Source organism: Zootoca vivipara, chromosome 14, assembly GCF_963506605.1.
Source record: "Zootoca vivipara chromosome 14, rZooViv1.1, whole genome shotgun sequence".
Lineage (NCBI taxonomy): Eukaryota > Metazoa > Chordata > Lepidosauria > Squamata > Lacertidae > Zootoca > Zootoca vivipara.
The window spans coordinates 10,671,280-10,698,327 of NC_083289.1; the positions used below are offsets into that span (position 1 = coordinate 10,671,280).

Genomic DNA, 27,048 nt, shown 5'->3' on the forward strand with positions numbered 1-27,048 from the left:
ACGCCCTTGCTATCCCGCAACCCACGTGGGGGAATGGGGCGTTTGGCTTGTGCAAGGCGATGGAGGGAGGAGATGCATGCAGCAGGCTGAGATGGTGGGTGGAAGCAGGGCTGGCCCACCCGTGAGGCAAAATGAGGCAAGCTCTTCTGGCAGCAGGATCCAGAGAGGCAGCAGATTCCGATGCACATCATAGAATTGGGACCCTGAGGATCATCTAGTCCTGCCCCCTGCAATGCAGGAATATGCAGAGATTTTGCACCCTTCCCGTGTTGCTGATGTAGATCTTCAATTACCCCGCCATTTTGTGGTTCATTTCAGGGTGCCAAAATGTACTGGTGTAGGTGGGACCCTTTTCTCGCTACTTAGTGCAGTCCAAGGCAACTGAGACTCCGTTGTTCAGTCCTCAGGCAAGCCTGGCCCTGCCAAAGTTTCCCATAGTGGAGTGTGAGAGGAGACAGAGGGATAAAGTTGTCTTAACGCCCAATTTGCGCTGAACCTTACAAGCAGCATCATAGAGGTTCCAACTATTGAGGAGTGGCAGACAAAAATGATGGATTATGCTGAATTGGCCAAGTTGACCTGTGCGATCCGAAATCAGGGAGAGAGAGTGGAGTAAATTCATTGACTATATGGAGAAAAATTGTACAGGTATAAAGACACTTGCAGGACTGAAATAAATCCTACAAATTGAGATTGAACTTGTAAAAGGAACTGCAAGACAGGAGTAAAACAACAAAGCCGTGTGAAGGAAGGGAGGGAGGTCTCAGCTCGATAGAGAAAAAAGAGATGAGATGAAAAAGTTATGATACAAATATTTGGTTTAATTGTTGTATGTGTTTGTTGTTTTGTTTTTGTATTAATTGGAAAATGAATTAAAAGTATTTTTTTAAAAAAACATTTCAAGCAGCATCATGGCACTTTAAACAGCCACGGCTTCCCCGCAAATAATCCTGGGGACTGTAATTAGTGCTGAGAGTTGGCAGGAGAACCCCCATATTCTCCTCAGAGAGCTAGTTCACAGAGTTAATTGGAATATGAGAGACTAGTCTCTGTATGAGGGTGAGCAGGAATACCTGCACAGTATTTGGAAAGAGGCTTCTCACTTTCCTTCCTGGGGCCTTTGGAAAGTCTCTGCTGCTAATTTAGGTGAGGATACAAGACAGCACAGTGAATTTAATTTGACTTAAAGAATTCCAGTTACCAATATAACCACTTACTATTCTGTTTATATTCTTGCCACCAATGAATAATATGGAGAAACAAAATCATAATGCACAGGTCTCTGACCTGAGGAGTTTACGGCCTAAATTATGACTGGGAGAAGGAATCCACAAAAGCAGCTGGGGTGGTGGTGGATCATGTTAGCCAGAGATGAAGATGGGAAATGCCTTTCAAATCTGTGTACATCTTGAACATCTTGAGCCTCTTCCTTTCTCCTGGCACGCACAGGTGGATGACAGAAACACAGTTTTAAAATGCACATTCATCTGGTCTAACTGAAGCCATGTAGGTAAGTGGATTTATAATAGCAGTTTGGCCTCACTGAGTTTTAAGTGTCTACGTCACCTGCATTGAGACAAAGATGAAAAATGCGAAGGAGTAAACCCTACACAAAATCAGAGTGGAATCCCTAAAATGGTTGGATTGTGACTTGTATGCCTCAGTTCAGCAACTCCAGCAGCCGCTTTATTTTGGACCACATCAGCAAGGCCAAGAGCAGGGTCTTGTTTTCTGGGCAGTCCAGGACATAACGCACACTGCCCAGACTCACACAGCAAAACCAAGTGCAGGAGGCAGCAGTCACGAATTACTGGTCTCTGCAGACACAGAGATGCGCCAATGGTTTGACTTCGCCCTGTGGATGTGCACTCCATTGTATCTTGAGACGGACAGAATCCAACATTTCATGTTAATAAGCAGATCAATGTTGGGATGTTTGTGCTATCAACACTGCTTTGTGAATTTTTACCAAAACAAATGTACATCTGGTTGGCCCCTGTAAGAACAGGATGGTGGACTAGATGGGCCTGGGGCCTAATCCAGCATTGCTTTTCTTGCGTTCTAATGAACAGGACTCTAGTCGTCCATAAGCCTTTTTGCCATCATAAATCTGTGGCCCTTTAAAGACCTGCACAACTCTTTGTTGGAGCTTCAGAATTCCAGCACAGCTGCCCCTTGTGATACAGGAGGGGGGAAGTGTTAGCTAAAGACAATTCCAGGTGCCTGCTTGTGTCTCTCCCAATAATAATAATAATTTATTATTTATACCCCGCCCATCTGGCTGGGTTTCCCCAGCCACTCTGGGCAGCTTCCAACAGAATACAGTGATGCCTCGCAAGACGAAATCAATTTGTTCCGCGAGTCATTTCGTATTGCGAAAATTTCGTCTTGCAAAGCACGGTTTCCCATAGGAATGCATTGAAATTTAATTAATGCGTTCCTGTGGGCAAAAAAAGTCCAAACAAATTCAAATTTGGTTTGCAAAGTGTTTATTAAGTGCTCTTTAAAGGCTTACATACTGTACAGAGGATTTCAAAAATTTCAAGCACAAAACTTCAACTTTTTAAACATGACAGAAAAACATTTAAAAATAACAAACATGAGGCAGGACCTAGCACAAAAGTCCCTGAAACTATTCAACTGCAATTTGAATGTTTTGTTTGTTTGTTTGTTTGTTTTGACCCAGGAGCACCTTTTGTGTCTGCAATTTTTAGTCCAACTTTCCATAAAACACCAGGGGAGATTAAATAATTCCTCCTTCTTTTTACACACCAAAAAACTCTGATAGCTACCATATTTTTCGCTCCATAGCATGCACCTGACCATAGGATGCACCTAGTTTTTAGAGGAAAAGAAAATTTATTTATTTTTGCTTTCTTTAATTGAGGCTCAACACTGAAACTGAACAGAAACAGTCCTTGGACTGTGCAAAACTCTTCAGAAAGTACATCTTTAAGGCATGTAAACAGGGACATCATACAGAAACTTTTTAAAATCACCAAAGGACTCTCTAAGGCTCTAGGGGACACTTTTACACAAACATTTTAAGGTGACCAAGTGAGGCTGAAGTGTCTCAACCTACAGGACCAGTCTTTTAAGTCAGGAAACTGGAGGCAGACAGAACTGTCTCCACATCACAGCAGCAGTCTTTTATGTTCCCAGAGCTGCGGAGGGTCATGATGAACCTCTCCATGGTCTGCTGCTTCAGCCGCCTTTTCAGCACCCCTCTGAAAGAGGACATGATCCTTGTATCAAACGTGATCGCAAGGTCACGTGCCAGAGCCTTGTCTGGATGGTGCCGCTGTGCTTAAGTCTGCACGTTTTTCCACTGCTGGCAGATGTCCTTCAGTTCCCGTGGAGGACAGCTGTTCCTCACTTGTCGCTTCTTCCTCTTCCACAACCTCCACGAACTCCGTGGCAAAGTCCTCAGCCGCAGGAACATCGGAACTGGCAGCCTCTCCATGCCTGACCACTCTGTGGATTCCAGATCTGGTTTTGAATCTTTCACACCAGCCTCTGCTTGCCTTGAAGACTTCTGGCTCGGCTGAGGTGCCCGGCTCCTGCTGTACGAGGTCTGCGTACAAGGCCTTGGCCTTCTCACAAATGGCAGCCTCAGTCACTGTGTCCCCTGCACGCTGCTTCTCTTCCATCCAGATGAGCAGCAACTTCTCCACCTCCTCCAGAACAGCTGGCCGGTTCTTCACGATCCTGGTGACTCCCTTGGCTACATCTGTCGCAAGGATCTTCTCCCTCATCTTCAGGATGGTCGCGATGGTGGATGGATTCCTCCCGTACTCCCTGGCGAGGTCTCTTACTCGCATGCCTCCGTCGTGCTTCTGGATGATCTCCTTCTTAATTTCTAGCGTAATCTTCTCCTTTGTCCTCTTCCCGGCCTCTGCAGGAGCCGCCTTCTTGGGACTCATGTCAGCACAGTTGCTAGGTTCGCAAAAACAAAAGGCAGTGCTTCACATCCGCTTCACACACACCTTCCCACCCCTGGCCAAACCTGCCCGGGACAAACAAGTGGCATAACAGCCCCCCCCTCCAAAAAAAAACACACACAGGAGAACAAATGCACATGGTGAAGCTAAGCTCCCTACCTTTCCACTGCTTGAGATGTCCCTGTGAAGAAGCTCCTTAAATCCTGGTCTGGAAAGACAGTTGCAAATGAGTTCCACAGATTCCCCAAACTGCTGGAAAAACTCCCCTAACCCCCCCAAAACAGCAGGCCAAAACTGCCCCCCCAAAATGTACCTCACCAGCTGGCCCCACAAAATGTACCTCAAACGCTGGCCACCACTTCCCAAAAGTTATGAAAAGTTCAAAGAAACTTACCTTACCTGCTGGTAGTAATTTCACCAAACCTCTGCAACTTACCAAAAAAGAAAACCCCCTACCCCCCCAGAAAAAATCCCAAACCCTCAAAATTTTGGATAATGTGGGGAAGATGCTCAGAACAGCTCACCAAATGGTGGCAAAAAAGTTCTGAAAACCTTCCAAAAAGCTTCCAAAAAGGCTTTGGTGAACTGCTCTGAACAGTTGACCAAAGACAGGGTTCGCCCACAGCACAGGCCACAGTTGCTCTTCGAAGTCAACCCTGGAACTGCACGTGGAGAAGTGAGCCCAGGCTGCATTGGGGAGGCTTTTTAAACCTCCAGGCACAATGCATCCTGGGTATTAACGGTTGTGCGATCCAAAACAAACAAACAAACAAAAGCAAAAAAAATTGTCTTGTGAAGCACGGCCATAGAAAAATTCGTCTTGCGAGTCACCCAAAAAGAAAAATCGCAAAACATTTTCGTCTTGCAAGTTTTTCGTTGCGCGAGGCATTCGCCTTGCAAGGCATCACTGTATTTGGAAAGAGGCTTCTCACTTTCCTTCCTGGGGCCTTTGGAAAGTCTCCAGGCTAATCTGCTGCTAATTTAGGTGAGGATACAAGGCGGCACAGTGAATTTAATTCGACTTAAAGGATTCCAGTTACCAATATAACCACTTACTATTCTGTGCATATTCTTGCCACCAATGAATAATATGGAGAAACAAAATCATAACGCACAGGTCTATGACCTGGGGGGTTTACGGCCTAAATTTTGACTGGGAGGAAGAATCCACAAAAGCAGCTAAGGGTGGGATCAGGGTAGCCAGAGATGAAGATGGGAAATGCCTTTCAAATCTGTGTACATCTTGAACATCTTGAGCCTCTTCCTTTCTCCTGGCACGCACAGGTGGATGACAGAAACACAGTTTTAAAATGCACATTCATCCGGTCTAATTGGAGCCATGTAGGAAAGTGGATTTATAATAGCAGTTTGGCCTCACTGAGTTTTAAGTGTCTACATCACCTGCATTGAGACAAAGATGAAAAATGCGAAGGAGTAAACCCGACACAAAATCAGAGTGGAATCCCTAAAATGGTTGGATTGTGACTTGTATGCCTCAGTTCAGCAACTCCAGCACCCGCTTTCTTTTGGACCACGTCAGCAAGGCCAAGAGCAGGGTCTTGTTTTCTGGGCAGTCCAGGACATAACGCACACTGCCCAGACTCACACAGCAAAACCAAGTGCAGGAGGCAGCAGTTACGAGTTACCGGTCTCTGCAGACACAGAGATGCGCCAATGGTTTGACTTCGCCCTGTGGATGTGCGCTCCATTGTATCTTGAGATGGACAGAATCCAACTTTTCATGTTAATGAGCAGATCAATGTTGGTATGTTTGTGCTATCAACACTGCTTTGTGAATTTTTACCAAAACAAATGTGCACATCTTCGATGTAATTGTCACAATGTGCACCTTGTTGCGTATTCATATCATCTCGCTCTTCCCATCATGTATGGATGTATGTGTTCCTGTTACTTGAGGAAAACACCCCGTGCATCTGATGAGGGATAAGGCTTTCAGTGGCTACTACCCACAATGGCTATGTTCTGCGTCCACAGTCAGAGGCATGTCTCAGAATGTCGGTTGCTTGGAATCACAAGATGCAAGAGCTCCTCCTTCTCCTCAGCGCCTGCTTGCAGGCTTCCCACAGGCATCTGGTTGGCCCCTGTAAGAACAGGATGGTGGACTAGATGGGCCTGGGGCCTAATCCAGCATTGCTTTTCTTGCGTTCTAATGAACAGGACTCTAGTCGTCCATAAGCCTTTTTGCCATCATAAATCTGTGGCCCTTTAAAGACCTGCACAACTCTTTGTTGGAGCTTCAGAATTCCAGCACAGCTGCCCCTTGTGAAACAGGAGGGGGGAAGTGGTAGCTAAAGACAATTCCAGGTGCCTGCTTGTGTCTCTCCCCATAATAATAATAATTTTTTATTTATACCCTGCTCATCTGGCTGGGTTTCCCCAGCCACTTTGGTTGGCTCCCAACAGAATATTAAAAACACAACAAAACATCAAACATGAAAAACTTCCCTAAACAGGGTTTCTGTCAGATATAATAATAACAATAACAACAATAACAATAACAATTTATTATTTGTACCCTGTCCATCTGGCTGGGTTTCCCCAGCCACTCTGGGTGGCTTCCAACAAATTTTTTAAAATACATTAAAATGTCACACATTAAAAACTTCCCTGAACAGGGCTGCCTTTAGATGTCTTCTAAAGGTCAGATAGTTGTTTATTTCCTGTAACCCCACTTCTCACAGGGAGGTAACGGCCAGAAGGCCCTCAGAGCTGGACCCCAGTGTCCGAGCTGAACAATGGGGGTAGAGACGCTCCTTCAAGAGGGCCATTTTTAAAGTTAACCACTAGCAGCGTGAAAAGGGTTTGAAAACACAATGGAAGCCAGTAAAGTTCTTTCAGTATTTTCATTTATTTAGTTTAAATGGTTTCTTTTATTTCAACAGGTATACAGCACTGAGTAAGAGAAAAAAGGAGAAGGGAGGAAAAACAAGACGAAGCAACTAAAATGGTAAGTATACATAAAAGCGAACGAGCAGTATGTACAGGGATTACAATAAAGGGACTGCAGCGTAAAACATGTTCATAACAAAGCTAGCAGGGTATGAAAGCATTTGCTAAGATACATAGTGAAAAGGTAAGTAGCCTGGTTAAAAATTATTTCCAGATAAACTCATACTTAGCAGGGACCATATTAAAATGTGGGCAATTATTGACTTAGGTCATGAAAGTCCACCAAACAGCTGCATAATCTTCTGGTTTCATAGTACAGCCCAATGCAAAACTGTTGAGTTGGTGAGTTTTTCCGTAAGCGCAATATGCGTTGCTTTTTAAAGCCAATTTTCATGTGCAATGCTTGAACCATCTTTCTATCCCTGGGCAACCACAAATCTGACGGCCACCGGCAGGTAAAGGGCCAACAGTTTCAATCCAATCGAAGAAGTGTTGTCTCTAAATATAGGAAGGAGGCACTAAGCCAGGTCCACTTGTGCTACAAGTACCAATGATGGTGCCAATTTCTACCGTTACCACAGACCAAAAGGTGCAAACTGGACAGGCAGGGTCACCAGAGGTGCCAGAAAGTCCCTAAAGTCCCACAATTGCACCAACACAGTGTCTAATTCCCGAGTTTTGTGTGTTTGACTTCTATGAATGACCACCATGAAATTCTCTCCGATAAAGTTCATTCAATAGTGGCAAGATTATTTTCCTGCTGACCGGTCAGTCAATAACTTGGTGTATGTGTCTACCTGCAAGTTAAGTCTCCAGCGCTTAAAAATATATGGGGGGGGGGAAGGTGCCTGTACTCACCATGAAGTTGTTACATACACTGCCACTTAGTGTAACGTTTGGGGGGGGGAAGGTGCCAGTACTGTGCACCCTTGCTTACCCCCCAGAAAAAAAGCACTGGTCAGTGCTTTGAACTGGAGTACAAAGTTCAGGTATGAATGGCAGAATCCACATACTATATATTTTACAAGGCACCTAATATTTACTAAGTTCTCTCTGTTCTTGTTCCTGGGAAATGAGGGGGTGGCCACATCTGGATTCCTTTTTTTTTAACAAGCACCTTTTTTTGAAGCTTTTTCTTGATAACTTGAGATCTATCCTGCACCCTTCTTCCCCAAATAGCCTCCATATTGCACTATGTAAGGATGCTCTTTATAGTGTTATGTGTAAAATCAGTCCTCCGGTTTCCAGCCAGACTAAACTAGCTACAGTAAGCAGATTACACTTCAGTTTTCCCAGCGGTGCAGTTTACCTGTTAGTTTCCAGGTTCAATATAAAAGGTCGGGGCCAAATATATACTACAATGCTACCAGAGTCCAGTAAAGGTACAGAATCGGGGTGTAAAACAGACCTTCTGGAGATTCTCAAAGTCCTTCTTTAAAAAGCAGCAAGTTTCTCGCGTTTATGACTTAGACAACGTGTTTGAAAGTGGGTGGCCAATGCCTGCTGAAATATATTCTCAGCAATCAATCAATCAATCATTTATTATATTTGAAAGGGAGACAACTTCTGTGCCCTGCTATGTTCCATGAAAAGCCCAGAGAGCAATTTTATAAGTCCATGCAACTGCCTCCTGCTGGGAGAAGGTACTCTGAAATGGCATTACGGTTTTTTGCTCTCAAAATAGTTTCCCTTTTTGCAGTAACCTAGGGTTCTGACAAGGGACCCAGGTGGCGCTGTGGGTTAAACCACTGAGCCTAGGGCTTGCTGATCAGAAGGTCAGCGGTTCGAATCCCTGTGACAGGGTGAGCTCCCGTTGCTCGGTCCCAGCTCCTGCCAACCTAGCAGTTTGAAAGCACGTCAAAAATGCAAGTAGATAAATAGGAACCGCTACAGCGGGAAGGTAAACGGTGTTTCCGTGTGCTGCTCTGGTTCGCCAGAAGTGGCTTTGTCATGCTGGCCACATGACCTGGAAGCTATACGCCGGCTCCCTCGGCCAATAATACGAGATGAGCGCGCAACCCGAGTCAGTCACGACTGGACCTAATGGTCAGGGGTCCCTTTACCTTACCTTTAGGGTTCTGACAAGAGTAGTTAAGAATCCTCTAACCCTATGCTGAATATTGTGTAACCTTTTCGTATAAAATCAGAGAACCGCGCCCCACCCCCAGTTAAGTTTCCCTTTTCATAGGCTTATAAATGAGCAGATAGATCTCTTTCACATTTTTGAAGGTGTTTATCTTTGCAAGTTTACCAGTTTTATTCCAAAGTGCCTGTAGCCTGTGGTGACAGATGATTTTGGGAGAAGACTTTTACAAATGGTTTAACAATAACATTTTTAAAATAGGAAAAAGATTTTTAAAAAGTGGTGGTGGGCACTGAATTACAGTGGTACCTCGGGTTAAGAACTTACGTAATTCATTCTGGAGGTCCGTTCTTAACCTGAAACTGTTCTTAACCTGAGGTACCACTTTAGCGAATGGGGCCTCTCACTGCCGCTGCGCTACCAAAGCATGATTTCTGTTCTCATCCAGAAGCAGAGTTCTTAACCTGAGGTACTATTTCTGGGTTAGCGGAGTCTGTAACCTGAAGCGTTTGTAACCTGAAGCATTTGTAACCCGAGGTACCTCTGTACAGCTACACATCCACTTGATTTGAGCTTGGTTTCTTGTGTTTACAGCATTTTTGAATAAACAAAACAAGTAGAATCAGACTGCACAGGGAATTCCTCAGCAGGAGCGTTAGAAACTCACGATATATAAACTAGGTATCAAATGGATCCTTAAGCCAAGGTTACAAAGGCCAAAACAGAATGTCTAGTTGCAATTTTGGGGCAAGACAGCTCCAAATTCCTATTTTTCAAGCGATTAACTGACTGTGATTGATTCTCAGTTAAACATCTGGCTAGTTCAGATGACAACCTTGAGCTAGGTTAAGAATTTTGAATCATTAAAGAAGAAAAGCCACTTGATCCAGGGACAGTCCACATATATATTGGCCTATTCCTACTTCTTTTTCTTAATGGCGACACGGACCATTCATAACATAGGGATATTCTTCACAAATGTGATGGGTGGGGAAGTGAAAACAGATCCAAGGATTCCCAGGCATGCACCTCCAGGTGGTGGAGACGTCAGGCCCCATCCTGATGCCCAGGCATCTTCACTTGGTTATAAGTGGCCAATAGTCAGGTGCAAAATGCGCATGGCACCTGGCTAATTTCAAACACTGCTCAGCAGTAAATGAAGTGTAGCAAAAATAGCATAAACCGAAAGGATTCATTGATGTTTATGGCAAATATTTCTCTAGCCCTACTGAAGTTATTTGGGCTTCCATATCCTTAGCCCAATGTGAAGAGAAGGCAAGCAGCGTAATAATGATACAAAAAGCAAAAAGATAGCTGTGTTATCCCATAAGAAACATTCCCAAAAGTTCTCTAACTGCTGGATTTTGTATTTTCAAAAATGGGGAACCAGTCACGTGTGTTTCTTTACCCTAGCATCTCTTGGTGTCACCTAAAACATACATAGCAGCTGAGGAAGCTTATTCGAATAAGACTACAACCTCCTCCCATGCCCCACTTAGACCTCACCAGCTCTAAACATTGAAAGCAGTATCATGGCACTTTAAACAACCATGGCTTCCCTCAAAGAATCCTGGGAAGTGGAGCTGGTTAAGGCTGCTGGGAATTCGTAGGAGACCCCTATTCCTCTCAAAGAGCTACTGTTTTCAGAGTGGTCCAACAGCTGGTTCCTCTTCCCAAGGAACTTTGGGAATTGTAGTTATGTGAGGGGATTAGGAGTCTCTGGGCAACTCTCAAAACACTTCCGAGTTTATTAGCTACAACTCCAAGGATTCTTTGGCAAGCTGTGACTCTGTAAAGTGGCATAGTATCGCTTTAAATGTACAGTTGTACCTTGAATCTCGAATGCCTTGGCTCCCGAACGATCAAAACCCGAAAGTGATTGTTCTGGTTTTGTACGTTCTTTTGGAAGCCGAACATCCGACATTGCTTCCGCGGCTTCCGATTGCGTGCAGGAAGCTCCTGCAGCCAAACAGAAGTCACACTTTGGTTTTCAAACGTTTTGGAAGTCGAATGGACTTCCAGAACGGATTCCATTTCACTTCCAAGGTGCGACTGTATAGTGTAGATGGGGGCTGAGACCAATGCAGTCTTTGGGACACTAAGCTAGCTCCCCACCCGCTTCGCTTAACACTCAAGTGTGGTGAAGCATTCCGGAGAACTCAAAAGCTCGCTCGCCATTTTTAAGGACATTTTGGTTATACCTGGGCTGAGTTACTGCAACAATATACACCCACGGTCACAAGTAAAATGATGTATTTAAGAGTGATATATCAGTTAAAAGGAACACAGCATAGAAAAGAACAGAAGCCACTGAAAATAACCCAATCAAAGCTAATGATGAACGCAAAGCAACCACACCTCACATAAATTGTGCCACTGCTCCAAGACTAATGGGATGCCTGGCACTGCATGTCATCTGCAAGCTTGCTATAATTGGGGGTGTACGACGAGATGGCTGCTCGCAAACAGTCATCCAGATGCTTAGGCGTCAGCCGTGTTCTGTTTTTTGACTTGATAAATTTTCTAGCAGAGAAAAGGGAGTCACACGGATAAGCTGACCCAAAGTAAGAGTTTACCTTTGCAGCAGTCTTTTTCAACAAAGGGAACTTCTGAGAACCAACCTGATTCCAAAAGTTGTCGTGGCCTGAATGAGATTTCAAAACCAAGTCATTCTGCAAGTCCACGATCTCCAGCTCTATTTCCTCCAGCCCAGCTTGGCAGAGTTCTGCAATGGCCATGGCGGTCACTGTGACATCGATGGTGTCGAATGGGTTTGCAAAAAAGGACACGACAGGCTCGATGTCAATGAGCTGCTCAAACTGAGTAAGGAACTGCTCCTCCAGGATCTCCAGGTAGCCCACAAATGGCGCACCGTTGAAGTCGTCCTCTCCAATGGCTTGCTTCATTGACGGGAAGTAAAGGAGCGATTTCCTCTCCAAGTGTGACTTCCACAACCTCAGTTTATCTTTGAAGGCATTGACTGCAGTGACCATCCCAGAAATATGCTTGTCTTTACCCTGAAGCTCAAAGTTCAAAATGTTCAGTTTCTGCATCAAATCAGCAAGGAAAGCCAAGTCCATTAACCAAAACCTGTCGTCAAGTTGCTCAACATACTGATCTTTAGACCTAAAAAACTCCTTAATTTCTTCAATCAGGTTTAAGAATCTGGCCAGAACTTTCCCTTTACTCAGCCACCTGCCTTCAGTGTGCAAAAGGAGATCATTGTGCTCAGCATCCACATCCTCCAGAAGCGCTTTATAAAGCCTGTGTTTTGAGGAGACGGCCCGGATAGAGTTTATTATCTTTTTAACCACATCCATTATGTGTTTAAACCGGAGTACTTTAGCACATAATGCTTCCTGGTGAACGATGCAGTGATATGAAACAAACTTGGGAAAAGATTCGTCCTGCTGGCACTGGGCAATAAACCCACCAATGCAGCCTGTTGCTGCTCCCTCGTCGGTGGTGATAGATGACAATTTGTGAAGAGGCAAATTTATTTCCATGGCAAAATCTTTGAAAGTCTGAAATATATTCTCACCTCTTGTTTTCCCTTTCAGAGGTAGTATTCTGAGTAGCTCTTCTATTACAGAAAGATCACTCAAAACCATTCTCGCAACAACTGCCATCTGAGACGGGTCTGTTATATCTGTCGATTCGTTAAACTGAAGTGCGAACCAAAGGCAATTCTGAAGGTCACTTTGCAATTGATAATCCAAGTCTCTGGATATGGACTCAATTCTTCTTGTGATGGTGTTTCCAGACAGCTGCAATTTTTGAATCGCTGCAAGTATTTCTTTTTTATTAGGGAAACCTTCGAACATGGAGTCACCGGCAGTCAAAAATATCTCTTTCAACAAGTCCCCGTCCACAAACGGCTTTTTCCTCTTTGCAAGCAAGCTTGCAATTTTAAAAGACGCCATTGTATTATTCTTGGATTGCACCACAGGCCTGGTGGCTGGTGTCGATGGAATCTCCAATTTAGATTTCATTTCATGGACCTTTTTTTTCCGAAGTTCAGAATCCAGGGGATACTCTTTTGCAAAACTGCTGTGGTTCCTTTCGTAGTGTCTCTGGACATTGTGCTTCTTTGAGACTGCAACGGTCGAGGAGCAGACTAAGCAGACACACTTGCCATTCAGATCCACAAAGCAATACCTCTCTTCCCACTCCTTGTTGAAAAAGTAAGTCCTTTGTCTTTTAACGGTCGGCGGCTCACTTATTTTAATAACAGCTAGTATAGCAGGGGGAGGAAAAGAAGAGAACTTCAGTTCAGCTACTACTCACACGTCTGGCCAATTTTTTTTTTAAAAAAAGCAAGAGTAAATTAGTGTCAGAGTAACTGATATAAGAGCAAATCAAGTCTCTAGAAAACCGTCAGTCACCAAAGCCAAAGAAATAAACGACTCTATGAAAAAGCAAATAACTCTACAAAAACAACACACCCAGGAAATCAGAGTCCAAATTCTAATGCTGCCATGGGGTCCACTTTGGCTGTGGCTCTCACACGCACCAGTGGTGGTTGGTGCCCACTGAGATTGGTAGGGGGGAAGGCAGAAGGGCCAAGAGTAGGTGGAGCCAGAGCCAATGACAGGCAGAACCAATTAGTTCTAGTTTTGTCCCCATCCTCCTCTCTGCTGTGTTCTACAAGGAGAAGACTGAGCCTAAGGAGGAAGAAGCTGATAGGCAGAGCAGCTGCCTGGACTGAGTGAGAGTACAGAAAGCAGGCAGGGTAGACGGAGGTTGGCCAAGACGGAGCAGAGAACCTTGTGGGTACCACCCACACCCCACTACTCTGGAGCATGTATACGTTTCCTCCCCTGTGAAGATTATTTGCCTGGGTAGTGAGCTACATACTCACAGTTATGTTCTTTCCACACTCCTGTATTTTAAATCATTTCTCTCCTGTGCAGATTTTGCGACAAACTTCAGGATTTTAGAATTTTAACTCCACACACACATACGGCACTTACGCTTTTCGCTTCTTTTCCTTATTTTCCCAATTTTCCCTTGGACTGTGATTTCATGATAGTCGCCGTCTTCAGAAACGGGGGATTTAGTTCTCCTTTTATGGTTTATTTCCGTTTTCCTTTTCTGCTCTTCGCTCTTTTTGCACCGCCCTCTCTCCGGCGACATCCCTCGCGGTTCTCCTTTACTCTCCACTTCCCATCTTTCACCTCCTGGAATAAAGGCAGGAAAGGGATAAGCAAGTTTAAGAAATGGGCCCCAAAAATAATTGAGCTACAATTAGCCATTGTGATAAAGGACTAAAATATTAGGTGGGCGATAGCTCCTTGCATTTAGTGACAGCTGCCATGATATAGCTGGACTAAGATCATGGAGACCAGGGTTCAGCTGCCAGCTAACCAGATGACCTTGGATCAAACACTGGTTAAGGCAGCCTTTGCCAACCTGGTGCCCTCCAGATGTTTGGAACTGCAACCCATCAGCTGTGCTGCCTGGACTGATGGCAACTGTAGTCCAAAACATCTGGATGGAGCCAGGTGGGTAAAGGCTGGGTTAAAGGTTGGGCCATCAGGTTAGGCGCAAATGTTATTTTGCGTTTGTAAACAGGTCTCATTATCAACCGGGGAAGAAGAAACATTACCTAGAGGGGCCATGATCCCACAGCTCTTCATCATGAGCTGCCTGTGCACAGCTCTCTGTTCTGGATCCAGCAAAGTCCGCTCCTCCTTAGAAAGGTACATAGGAGCCCCCTTCAAGGTCGCCAGATCCTGGGGGGAGAAAGATAAGAACCTTTCCTTCTTAGGAATATAACAAGAGATATTATCTTTCAGCAAAAGCTAAAAGGCAAGTTCAGGGGAAGTAACTGGGCATTTTGTGCAAAATTCAAACCGTCACTGAGTGGCATCCACAGATGTAAAGGGGGACATGACAGCGGTTTAAAATGATGCACAGAGTGGAGACAGTGGAGGGAGCGAAGTTTTTTTCTCCCTGTCCCATAACACTACAACTTGCGGCCATCCAATGTAGCTGAATGTAAATTCAGGACAAAAGAGAGCACTTATTCTCACAGCAGAAGATGCAGCCAACTGGATAGGTTTTAAAAGGGTTAGATGAGTCCGTGGAGGACAAAGCCTATCAATGGCACGTTCAGCCTCCTCTCTGAAGGCAGTATTGCTCTGGGTACCAGTTGTTGGGCATCACAAGCGGGGAGAGCGCTGCTGTGCTCACGTCCTGCTTTTGGGCGAATGTGAGAGCAGGTGCTAGATTAGATGAATCCAGCCGGGCTCTTCTTACGCCCATGAGAGATTTGTGACAGGACAGAGGCACACAGTCCGTCTTAAATCAACTTCCTCAACAATCCTTTCCCCCCCCCCTACCTTATCAGGTTGCCCAGAAGCCGTTTCTCGTCCACCGCACAGAAGAGATGGCTGAGCACGTATTCCTGGAAGCATTCCATAGCCTGTAAGAGACAAGGTGGTGGGAAGCCAGTTGCACATGATGGGAGAACCTGTGGTCCTCCAGGTGTTATTGGGCTCCAAAACCCATCATCCCTGGCTATTGGCCCTGCTGGCTTGGGAGCTGTAGTCAGGCAACATCTGGAAGGCCACCCACATCACTGCAGTAACATATCATTGCTTCAGAGATTTAAGTGTTGCATGTCGAAGCACACATTAGTGTTACAAAATGTCTTGTCAGAATACATTTCCCATTTTATATTTAATTTGGGTGAAAACGCTCTTCCCCATTTCCATCTTGGGCACAAATCAAAGTGCTGGCAAAGTCTTCCAAGTACGGAGCACGAGCACATTTTTTTAAAAATTATGGCAAAAGACTGGAGATTTGGAAGACCCAGGGAGGTACAAAAACAGCCCACAGATTTCTTTCTTTTTTCTTTTTTAATTTTTTTTTTAGTTTAAAAAAGCCTTTATTTCTCTCTCTTAAAAGCATTACATAAGAAATCATCATACACAACAAAAGCGCAAAATAACACAAAATAAACTTGAAAAATGAAAGCAAAATTACAACTTATATATACAAATTATATATATACAATAATTCTAACACAAAAGAATAATTGAAATGGAAAAAAGAAAAAGAAAAATAATAATTTAAGTAATAGCAGACATAAAGATATGAAAGCAAGAAGAAATTAGAAAAACATAAAAAAAATATATATTGAGAAAAGGGTCATGGGACGTGATATGTCTCCAGGAGACGCATGTCTCAAGGAAGCATGAAAGAATTCTTGGAAATAAAAAGCTAGGAGAAGGCTATGTTTCATTGGATAAAAGAAGGAAGAGAGGGGTAATTACATATGTTAAGAGAAATATAAAAGCAGAAAAGTTGTTCCAGGATGATGAAGGGAGGATTGTGGGGGTGAAGCTACATGTGCCAGGGGGAAATGTGATCATAATAAATGTGTACGCACCAAATGGATGCAAAACTAATTTCTTTAGAAAATTGGAAGAACAAACAGCCCACAGATTTCTTAACATCCTCAGTAGGGAAGACCAAGTTCAAATCCATACCTTGCCAGCTGGTCCCACCGTCACCCTCTGGCATGATCCCCTTTCGTAGCGGGCTGTGTTTAGTGTCTGGTGAAGTCTTCTCTGCCTCGGAGAAATCAGCACCAAACAGCCCCTGCCCCTGAAAAAATCAACAAGATCCAAAACACTGACTTGGAAGAAGACTAGGGAGAAGGTATTGACTAGAGAGAAAAGGAGTGATCAGAAGCAAAGGCCTTGGGATTGCGGACATCCCTCCTTGGATGATTTCCCCAAAGAGCTGGGCAATTAGTGGGGAGTTTTAAGATATCCTCCCTCACATTCCTGGGCCCCCCCGAACTACTGGGATGAAGTGCCCTCACCTGCTGCTCTTCCTGCTTCTTCTCTTCTGCCTGAGTCAGGAGGAAAATCTCTGCCAGGGCCACTGCCTGGGAACTGGTCTCTGCTCCACATTCTCTGACCCAGCGCTCCATCTCCGGTGGAAGGATGGTCAGGAACTGCTCCAGGATCACCAAGTCCAGGATCTGAATCTTCGTATGCTGTTCTGGCTTCAGCCACTGGTGGCAAAGGTCATGAAGGCGGTTGCAAACTTCCCGGGGGCCCTCGGCATCTTGGTAGCGGAACTGCTTGAAGCGCTGGTGCTGCACATCCGCTCTGAGCAAGTTCTCGCTCAGAGTCTTCTGCATGGTTTTCTCCCAGGATTCCCCGCTGCTCCCAATCTTTATGTTTTCAGGGCTCCTTCCTGATTCAGAGGCAGCAGAGTCTTGCTCTTCCATCTTGGAAGCCTCCAGCATTAGCGAAGGCTTGCTTCTTTTGCCTGCCAGCTTTTTGTCTCAAGGCAGAGATGTCCCTAACTAGTGGTGTTGCCAAGGCCTGCAAAGCCAAGACATCCTTCTGTTAAGTCCATTAATGCCCCAGGCAAGGAAGGAAGATTTCCCCCCAACAAATATGGATGATTCCTGCTTACCAACATGGACTCATCCCAGAAGGAAAAGCAGTGGATGCCTTTTGCTGGAACCCTGAACCTCCTTCACCCACTTTCCTCCCTCTGGTAACCCCTTTTCCTCACTGCCTTGTTCTCCTTAAGCTTAAACTACTCTTAAACTACTGTGAAAATAGTTTAAATTAAGGCTGCTGCTTGATGGTCGAAGGGTTGTTGCTGTTTTATCAGAAACTTGGGGAAACTTAAGTTGCCTTACCTTTTCAAAATTAAATTATTATTATTATTATTATTATTATTATTATTATTATTATTATTATTTTGTCTGGGGATGCTGGAACAGATATACACACAATGCCTGAACCAAAAATCCACCTAGATCTGTAATCAATAAAGTTGTGGCCATTTCTAATCCAGATCATTGTCTGCTTGAGTTTATTAAACACATTTAGCTCCTGCCTGGGGGTGAGAGTGGGGTGGCACTGTGACTGGGGCCACAACAAACAAACTTCGTGGTGAGTTCCCTCACCCTTTCTCCAGAAAAAAAGCACTGGATGGGTGTTACTGCACTTTATTAATTACAGTATCTGCCTATTTGTCCAATGGAGCTTACAGAAAACTGCCCATTTCTAAGGAAAACTCATTTTATTTTCTCTATTTTTATATTTGGAGAACAATGTAAAACAAAGTAACATTTCTCTGGTACACTGGCAGGGTACATGCAGGTTCTCATTCTTGCGTCGCTGAGAACTGCCTCGTGAGAGCAGGAGCAAAGGTTTGCACAGGAAAGTAACCAATTCCCAGCAGTGGAATCCTCAAGCTCTGCACCCCGCAGCAACCGAGACCGACCATAGAATTGTAGAGTTGGAAGGGACCCCGAGGGTCATCTAGCCCAACCCCCTGCAGTTCTGGAATCTTTCAAACCCACGACCCTGAAAGTAAGTATCGCACGCTCTACCGACTGGGCTATCTCTTCCCTCTTGTTTTCAGCCTCTCCCTTTAAAGGAAATAGCGTCCTCTTTTTTTAAAAAAATGCCCCCTGCAGCACTGCAACCCCCCCCCCGGCAGCACCGCTCTGCAAAAAATGCACCGGAGGCGAGGATTGTTCGGTCGTCAAAGGGGGTCGCTCATTCTAATCGAAGCACAGGCATATATAATCGAAGAACCAGGACCGTTCGTTTTGCTCCAGTTTTTAAAAATCGCCGAATTCAAGAGGCCTGCTTGTTTTTGCAGAGGACGATTGAAAGCGGATTCCCCAATACTGCGAGGAGGGGGGAATCTGTTGTCCAGGCGCCCTTTCTCTGGTGCGAAACAGAGAGCTAGGCTCGCCTCGCCCTTCCCAGCTCTGCAAAGGACCCCTCCCAGTTTGTAAGCGACCCACATTTCTTGCGCCTTTTTTCTCCTCTCACTGGCTGGGCTCTGGGCCAAGTATCTCCCCCTGGGGTCTTCCCGCCCCACTCATCACTTTCCCTCCCTCTCTCTCCTTTGCAAGCCTCACGGGGTTCCCCTTCGCCCAGATACACCCAACGCCTCTCACCAAATCGCCCGATGCAGCTCTCGGGAAAGACAAAGGCCGCTCTCTCTCCCCCAATGGTGGATCCGGGAGGGGAACGGGCTTCGTGGGGACGGGCATTGGATATGGAGGACGCCCCTCCTCTTCCCTCTCCCTCTCCGCCCCCCTCCAAAAAAATAAATAAATCAACTCTCCACTCTAGGAATCGAGCTCCGTCGAGCTAACCCTTAGAAGGCTGTGCGGCACGATCCTTCCTCTGCGCGCATTTAGTGGTGGACGGACAGGAAGCGAGCGCGCGCGCTGCCTTTCCACCTCCACCACCCCCGGCCACTCTGCAGCGTGCGCGGCGCAAAATGGTTGCTCCTCTGCCTCTCTTGGTTTGCAAGGAGGAAGCTGGCAGTGCAAAATACAGGACTGGGTGGGGCGATTCCCCCTCCTCCATCTCGCGCAAAAGTGACTTCAAAGTGATACAGAAAAAATAGAGGTGGTTGGCTTTTGCTGCCCAACTCCCCAAGGGACTGAGCCTCCCCCCCCCCAGTCCATGATCGGTCAGAGATGAATGGAGGCAGGGTGCAGTGAAAGCAAGGCAGATCTATATTTTTCTGTTGCAACAGAGTTCCCTCCCCTCCTTGCCAGGAGGCAAGAGACCCTAAACCAAGAAACATCTCTTTTAAGGGTTTGCATTTTGGCGTGGAGAAGCACATCCCCTCCACAAACAGTCAGAAATTAATCACACCTAAGGTGGGGTTCCAGGGTGGGGTTCCAGAAGGTGGGGTTCCAGAAATTAATCACACCTAAGGTGGGGTTCCAGAAATTAATCACACCTAAGGTGGGGTTTTATCTTGTTAAAATATTTAATTGTAGCCATGTCTAGCTCTTGTGATGGGACCCAGGTGGCGCTGTTGGTTAAACCACTGAGCCTAAGGCTTGTTGATCAGAAGGTCAGCGGTTCGAATCCGTGACAGGGTGAGCTCCCGTTGCTCGGTCCCAGCTCCTGCCAACCTAGCAGTTCGAAAGCACATCAAAATGCAAGTAGATAAATAGGAACTGCTACAGCGGGAAGGTAAACGGCGTTTCCATGTGCTGCTCTGGTTTGCCAGAAGCGGCTTTGTCATGCTGGCCACATGACCTGGAAGCTATACGCCGGCTCCCTCGGCCAATAATGCGAGATGAGCCCACAACCCCAGTCGGTCACGACTGGACCTAATGGTCAGGGGTCCCTTTACCTTTAAGGTGGGGTTACTGTGACTCAGGCAGGTCAAGGAGTGATATTCTTGAGGGTTTAGCAAGTTTTACATAGTTCCAGACAGTTTACACAAAGCGTATCAGGATGCTGTCAGACATCCCTCAACGCAGAGCATCTGGGCGAACAGATACAATGGAGGCTCATAGATAGAAGAGAGGGGTCCCTTCAGGAACTTCCTTTTTGCTACCTGCCTACGTGTTCTCAGGCAAGGGGGATTAAGGAGGCAGAGGAAATACTGAGTCTTTAGGAGAGCCAAGACATGGTATATGTGTTTACCTTGTGCAATCATCAACATTTAAAAATTGATCTGTGTAGAGCTGAAAACGTACAAAATGTAGTTTGGAAATTATTCATATTCTAACTGTATCTTTACCGCTCTAGTCAATAATCTCATCTTCAAGTGTTATCTGCTTGTATTCTTTAGTACATCTCAGATACTTCATGTGTCTTCTCCTTAGTTTTTTCAAGAAATCACTTGGGAGAAGATCCTGACTACCAGTAGGTATTGTCCATGCTAAACATAAAATTTCTACACCCCCCAACCAAAAGCTGCAGTTCTCCAAAAATTTATCGAGTTACATATATTTTGCCTTTTAATGTGAGCATTCATGAAGCAGCCTACCACTGGCCTTGTAGAATTCTGTCCCATCATCCCTTGAATCATGCATGCTGGGGCTGATGGGAATTTGAATCCAACATCTGGAGAACCAAAAGCCCCCAAGCACTGGCACAATGAACACATCCATATGGCAAAGCTACAATGAACACAGGAAACTGCCTCCCACAAGGTTTACCACTGGTCCAAGACAAAAGCAGCTGAGACACATCTTGACTGACCAGCTTGTGAACCTTCTACCCTTCCTCTATTAAATTAGTTCTTGTGTTACATAAAGCCTCCAAGATTCAGCTGTAAGTCCAGTGGGCCTCGTCCGTTTTGACACTGCAGAACACTTTTTGGCTTTTTTCTGTGACACAAAACTGTTTCTCACAGAATGGAGCACACCACATACCATGCCACTGTTCTGGGTATGTAGTAATCTCTGATCTGATCCTCCACTAATTTAAGGGGGAAGCATTCGCTACACATTCACCTTCCTAAATGCCCCTCATAGTCAATCCAGCTACATACAGCACAACTGTGTGGTTAGTAGTTTGTGCATGAAAAACCCTCTTTTCATGGGTCCCGTAAGCCTGGGTTAAGAATGTCTACGGCAGAGCCACTCCGCACAGTATTGTATCAAACTTAAACGATGCAAATGCCACGCACAAGAACACAAGTCAGGGCTTTGTTTCTATATATTTATTTTAAAAGTGAAAATTCGGCAATGGCTTCAGATGGCGCCTCTTGGGGTTTTGAAGTTCATCCCTACAGTAGGCTGTGTGACCTGCAGGTTGGATAGGCTGCCGAAGTCCTGGAAGAAACACAGAACAGGGAACACTTAGCAAAGACACACCAAGCAGATTTCAGTGTTGATAAATGAAGAGTGCATGCTCTCATCCTGACTAGCTGCAGAAATAATGTCATTTAACTTTTGAAGCTAACCTAAAAGGTGCACAAAACTGACACAATAAACTACAGCTCTTTGTATTTGTGGAGAACACAATAATGATCTCCCAAGCAGTCTGGCTTAGCCAACAAGATCCAATGACCCATTTAGCACTGCAGCATTCAAGAAAAATGCCCCCAATAGTACTTTGAATACTGCTGCCTGGCAGTACCAAGAGTACTTTTTTAGTAGTCTTGGTACTAAAAAAACACACGCACAGAGAACATTGCATTGACAGTGATTCTCAAGAAGTAGCTAGCTGACTGTTAGAAGAGCAGTTCCTATTGGGAGCTGTGCCAATCCCCTTGCCCCACTCACCAGAAGCTTCAACATCTCCTTGGTATCAGGGTCCACTTCAATGATCTCCTGATCCAGGGCAGAGACCTGATGGGGCAAGAGGTTAGATTTGGTTTAAATAGTGGTCAACAGACTATAAACACAATTCACACCAGGACAACACAGCACATGTATGTGATACAAACATTATACCAGACAATGGTTCCGTAGTCTGCTTGAGGCCACTACTAATGACCGGCTTAAAAGAAAAAATGGAGGAGGAGCAGCCCAAAACAGTGTGCCAATAGCAATATCAAAATATACACCAGTCCACAAATATTATGACACTGGAGTGGATTTCTCTGGTATGGGAATGGGCTCTGTACAATCATATCCCAACTTTACAGTCAAAGTTTTCATTCTGGTGCCATCAGTCACACTAATCCCTTAATTTACTAAGGGAACACATTTTAGGATTGTAACATATATACTGTATGACAATTTCCCTCCATCTATGTACAGTCACCATTCATTAAGTGCATTGTGACACCAACAAAGGTTGTAAGCAGATAAATTCATGCATAACATGCCAGTAGTACCAAATTAGATGGAGCTACAGTCAAAACTTCCAAGATTTGGGCTGCCTTGCACCATCTTCTGCAACTTTCAGAAGAAAATAAAAATTCCTAAAAGGAGCAGAATCTTCTTGACAAAAGCCTATCACCAGCAGCTACAGAGCTCTAAGGATAGATCAGGAAAGGGAAGTGATAGGAGACAGCACTTGGCCATCACACACAAACATGGCGACTGGGAAAGTATTTCATAGTTCATCAAAGTAACCCGAAGGGCTATTTCTATTGCTCCAATACCAAGCATACACAAGAATCACCCATGAAAACTGCTCAAGTTTTAATAACCTAGGCTTATATTTACCAAAATACTAATTAGAAACATCAGACAATGACACATTTGAAATAACATGATTTTACATAAACAGAGGAGCCAGTGTGAGAACAGCATTCTTCAGTACATGGAAGCAAATTACTGGGCAGGAAACACACACCAGACACTCCTCACATTTCACTTTCCCAACTGCATCCTAAATAGGTGGATAATCCACCAGAAACAACACTAAGTCCCCAGAAAGTGACACCAGTCTTGAGTCTTTCCAAAAGTACGATACCAAAGGTCTGTCGATTACAGGCCTCTTGGATCTTGCTTTTTTAGCCAGAACAATGGTAAACATCTCATAAAACTTCTTCATGCTACATTTTTAACAAGGCTAAGCTTGTATTGGCTATTCTCAATAGGATCAATAAATATGCTGCTTTAAACTGAAAAGGCAAGTTGTGAATGAACAAAAAGCCATTGGTCTTGTTCCTACAAACATTCATAAGAATGTCAACCAATGCCAATGCCAGAGCAAGGGAGAAACTAGCCCATTTCTCCTATGCAGCTTAAGTGAAAAGCCACATTAATCAGATGGGTAGTGCCTAAACGAAAGTGAAATGGCAGCCTGTATTCAGTCCTAGTCAACTAGGGTTCTGGCCTAGAATTAGGTTAAAAGCAGTCAGAAGAGACACTGACATTGAAAGTTATTAGAAAAGAAATGGAGTGTTTTACTGAGAGGTTGTGTACATAAGCTGTTTTGCTCTGATGCTTCTCTGCAAAGAGATTACCAGCCACTAGTTTTGAAAATCAGGAGTAAGGTTTTTGTCATGACACAGGTAGATAAAGTCCAGCAAAATTGCCCCTATAACTAAGAGGCATTAAAACAAAAAAACAGCATTTGAGAAGTCTCAAGCAGTGAACACCACACTACTGCATTAAGCACACAAAAATTGTCTGAAAAGCTCAGGGTTTGGAAGGGATGTAAACAAGCCCCACAAACACGGGAAATGCTTTCAGGAATTCTCTGCCTGCAGTATCAATGATCAGGCCACAAGCAACAGGCCACAATCACTTTCGATGCAGGTTTGTCAGTCCTTCTCAATGTCAGTGAACAACCACAGCATATCCTAGCGACTGGACACAAGCTGCTGAGTGCCATAGCTAAAGCTTCCATGCTACTCCACCTGCTAAGTTACCTGATGCTACAGAGCTGAGGGGAAGCACATTCTCGCCTCTGCCAGCAGCCAGGTGATCTAGGCTAGGGCCAACCAGACAGCTGCACCCCCCCCCGGCTTCCAGAAAGATCATAGCAAAGGGAGATCAACCTACTCCCATCCATTTGCCAGTGAAGAAGCAACTGTTCTGAGGCTTGCTTTCCTCTTTCCTCTCCATTCCTTTTGTAATATTTATATTAACTACGTAGACAGGGACTGTCTCAGTTAATAATGTAAGTACAGCATTTAGAAAATGGTAGGAACTTTGTAAGTGTTATATAAGATTATAGACAGCCTTTATTAGACTAGGTTCTATATACTCTTACCTAAATGTGCCCAATTCTCAAGGACCAACTCAGACAACAATATGTAATGCTAGTTTCAGATCCAAGTATGCCATCCTAGTGCCCATCACCCTTTTGAGGCATTCCTAGCTGGCTTTCAGCATTACATTCATGTATATTTCAAAGTTGCAGCGCAAAGTATGTCTAACAATGTCACCTGTGACCTGGTTTGTTACAACACTGGGAGATCGTAGTTGAGCCAGCAATAAGGCCACCCAGGTGAATGCTGCATTTCTTAGAGAGCACGTACAGTATGCCAAGTGTACTGGACCAAGAATGTCAAAATAATACATGCAACTTCTCAAAGCATGCAAAAATAGGAGACACAATAGATTCCTTGCTATCTGAAGAGAGTGGAGAATCTATGCACTGCAAGTAACTCATCTGAGCTTCTAAAACCTACCTCAGGGACATAGTTGTCTCTTCTTTCTCTTTCCTCTTCCTGCAGTTTGATGGAGATGCCCCTAACTGGTCCTCTTTGAATGCGTTTCATCAAATGGGTAACATACCTGCAAAGAGAGGGGTGTCTGGTTAAGTTTGACTGTGACTCTCTCAAGTCCCATTAAGGAAAAACAAAAGACACACACAAGAAATAATCTTCCACCCCTGTTCTAACCTTCTGGCTAATTAAGGAGAAGCCCATAGGAGTGTATGAGAAGCTCAGGGTTTGATAGGGATGAGAATTAACCCTCCAAACACGGGAAATGCTATCAAGAATTCTCTTCCTGCACTATCAATGACCAGGCCACAAACAAGACCAAAATCACTTTCGATGCAGGTTGTTAAGGTGTTTATAGCTCACTGGAACCTCCCCAGAGCAGTTGGCTGTAAGATTTCCATTGTGTCACCTAGCATGTGCTAGGAGGTCAGAACCAAACAACGTACCCAGCAACTTTATTGCGCAGCTTTTTGCTAGGGATGATGGCGATCTCCTCACATACTCGCTTGTTTGTGTGGAAGTCATTCCCAAGACGGGTATAGTATTTTTCAATTATGACCCGGGCAGCCTTTTTCACCGTCTTTGTGCGCACTCGTCCCTGGGAGGGTCAAAGGACAAAAAAAGCAAAATCAGCAAGATGCAACAGAATGACTACAGCACAATAAATTTTGCAAGGGGTTTAAAATCTTCAGCGTGTCCTTTCCGGCAAAGAGTGGAAGAATCCCCAGGCAGCTTCCCTCTCAATGGTCCTATTGACACAGACTCACGTCCCGAACATAGTGCACTGGAAACAAATAGGGAGCAGGGACAATATGGCAGATGTGTGCAGCCTTATCTCAAAAGGGTTCAGAAAAGGTGACATCGGTAGAAACAGTCCCTTTGAGGCAGTCTTTCCCAACCTGGGGCTCTCAGATGTTTTTGGCTACAACATCCATCAGCTCCAATCAGCATGGCCAAACACCAGAGATCATGGTGCAATCCAAAACACCTGGAGAGGATGGGACTTAAGAAGAACATGCTACGGCTTCACATTCACAACTTTTTGACTGATGTTTTAAAACAACTTCTGTCAGGAGTTCATGCAACTGCATTTAATAGTTAATGACTATCTTGTTTATGTGGCATACGTTGCACTGTGCTACATACAAACATTATGCCTTGTGTCACTGCTTAGGCCATGGTTTGGCAAAGATGAGACAGAAGCTTCTAAACTTGGGGAGCAGCTTCAGTAACTCATACAGCAAAGGGTCAGCACTACCCATGCATGGCCAGAAAACATAAAAAAGCACCACTACCCCCAGGCACAGCAGGGAAAAGGTCTCAAGCTAGCTGCAGGAAAGTCCCTGCCCAGCCTTAAATTGTCCACAAATCCAGATGGGCCACATCCAAATGAAAGGGTGAACAAACCTTAGGTGCTTTGGCAAGGGGAGGGGAAGAGCCAGGGTGGGCTACTTTTCAATAGCATTTTTAATGGTCGGGCAGCTAAGGCCGAGGAAGACTTGAGGTGAGAATACCGTATTTAAAAGACACACTCCGGACACTTTTCTCCTCTGGAGAAAATCCTCTGGAACCTTTTCCTGAGACGCATATACACATGCTGCCCCATCACGCCGAAGAGAAACTTGATTCTGCCGGATTTCTCACCGTCTGACAGGTGCTAGGGAAGCAGGACGCCCCAAGGTCCAGAAAGAGAAGGCGGCCGCCCTATACTCGGCTCCTTCCCAACCCTTTCTTCCCTTTTCTCTCCCATCGCGAGTGAACAAAGGCCTACGAACAGGGTGCACGGAACGCCTTCGCCGCCATGACAGAACCCGATCTCCCTCTGGAACTCACAGCTGCCGCCCCGCACCCCCCGCTCTGCTCCTAAATGCATGCAAGGCCTGGCCGGCCTAACTACGGCCTTGGAGCCTTCACTCAAGGAATGCAGCCATCTCTATACCGGAAGAAACAGGGCACCCCCACCCCGCCAAGTCGGGTTCAGCCCGCAGGGACAAGAAGCGGGGGCTTAGCCTCTGGACTACCGACCGGGCGACCTGCAGCCCCCTCCGCTGGTGCTAGTTCCACCCCGCATTCCCTTCCCAATGACCCCCCGGCGGCGGATGGCTTCGGATTCCGCCGCCCTCCTGCTCACCATGTCGACGGCGGCCGGTCCAAAAGAAAGCAAAGCATGCCGGGAAGAGAGCTATAAAGCGCTGGGGGCTAGAAGGACCAACCAAGGGAAACGACGCCGCG

General features: G+C 45.2%; 3 protein-coding genes and 2 non-coding genes across 5 annotated transcripts; all 5 read right to left on the reverse strand.

Moving 5' to 3' along the window:
- Window positions 1-828: 828 nt before the first annotated feature.
- Window positions 829-4,201, reverse strand: LOC118092991 (tigger transposable element-derived protein 1-like). The gene is made up of 2 exons (XM_035131684.2): window positions 4,101-4,201; window positions 829-3,936 (listed from the first exon to the last, which is right to left on the reverse strand). Exon 2 carries the CDS (start codon window positions 3,921-3,923, stop codon window positions 3,270-3,272), a length of 654 nt encoding a protein of 217 aa, XP_034987575.2. The 5' UTR covers window positions 3,924-3,936; window positions 4,101-4,201; the 3' UTR covers window positions 829-3,269.
- Window positions 4,202-5,585: 1,384 nt separating this feature from the next.
- Window positions 5,586-19,172, reverse strand: LOC118092990 (zinc finger BED domain-containing protein 5). The gene is made up of 7 exons (XM_035131683.2): window positions 18,884-19,172; window positions 16,769-17,279; window positions 16,431-16,548; window positions 15,279-15,361; window positions 14,543-14,669; window positions 13,908-14,114; window positions 5,586-13,168 (listed from the first exon to the last, which is right to left on the reverse strand). The coding sequence occupies exons 2-7, from the start codon at window positions 17,198-17,200 to the stop codon at window positions 11,322-11,324; spliced, it is 2,814 nt and encodes a 937-aa protein (XP_034987574.1). The 5' UTR covers window positions 17,201-17,279; window positions 18,884-19,172; the 3' UTR covers window positions 5,586-11,321.
- A 2,230-nt stretch (window positions 19,173-21,402) lies between these two features.
- LOC118093187 (small ribosomal subunit protein eS17) lies at window positions 21,403-27,048 on the reverse strand. The gene is made up of 5 exons (XM_035132100.2): window positions 26,948-27,048; window positions 25,263-25,414; window positions 24,781-24,886; window positions 21,971-22,036; window positions 21,403-21,517 (listed from the first exon to the last, which is right to left on the reverse strand). The coding sequence occupies exons 1-5, from the start codon at window positions 26,948-26,950 to the stop codon at window positions 21,437-21,439; spliced, it is 408 nt and encodes a 135-aa protein (XP_034987991.1). The 5' UTR covers window positions 26,951-27,048; the 3' UTR covers window positions 21,403-21,436.
- Window positions 23,771-23,904, reverse strand: LOC118093328 (small nucleolar RNA SNORA71). Its single transcript, XR_004693619.1, has one exon. It is a non-coding gene; the product is annotated as a small nucleolar RNA SNORA71 (small nucleolar RNA).
- Window positions 25,026-25,157, reverse strand: LOC118093329 (small nucleolar RNA SNORA71). Its single transcript, XR_004693620.1, has one exon. It is a non-coding gene; the product is annotated as a small nucleolar RNA SNORA71 (small nucleolar RNA).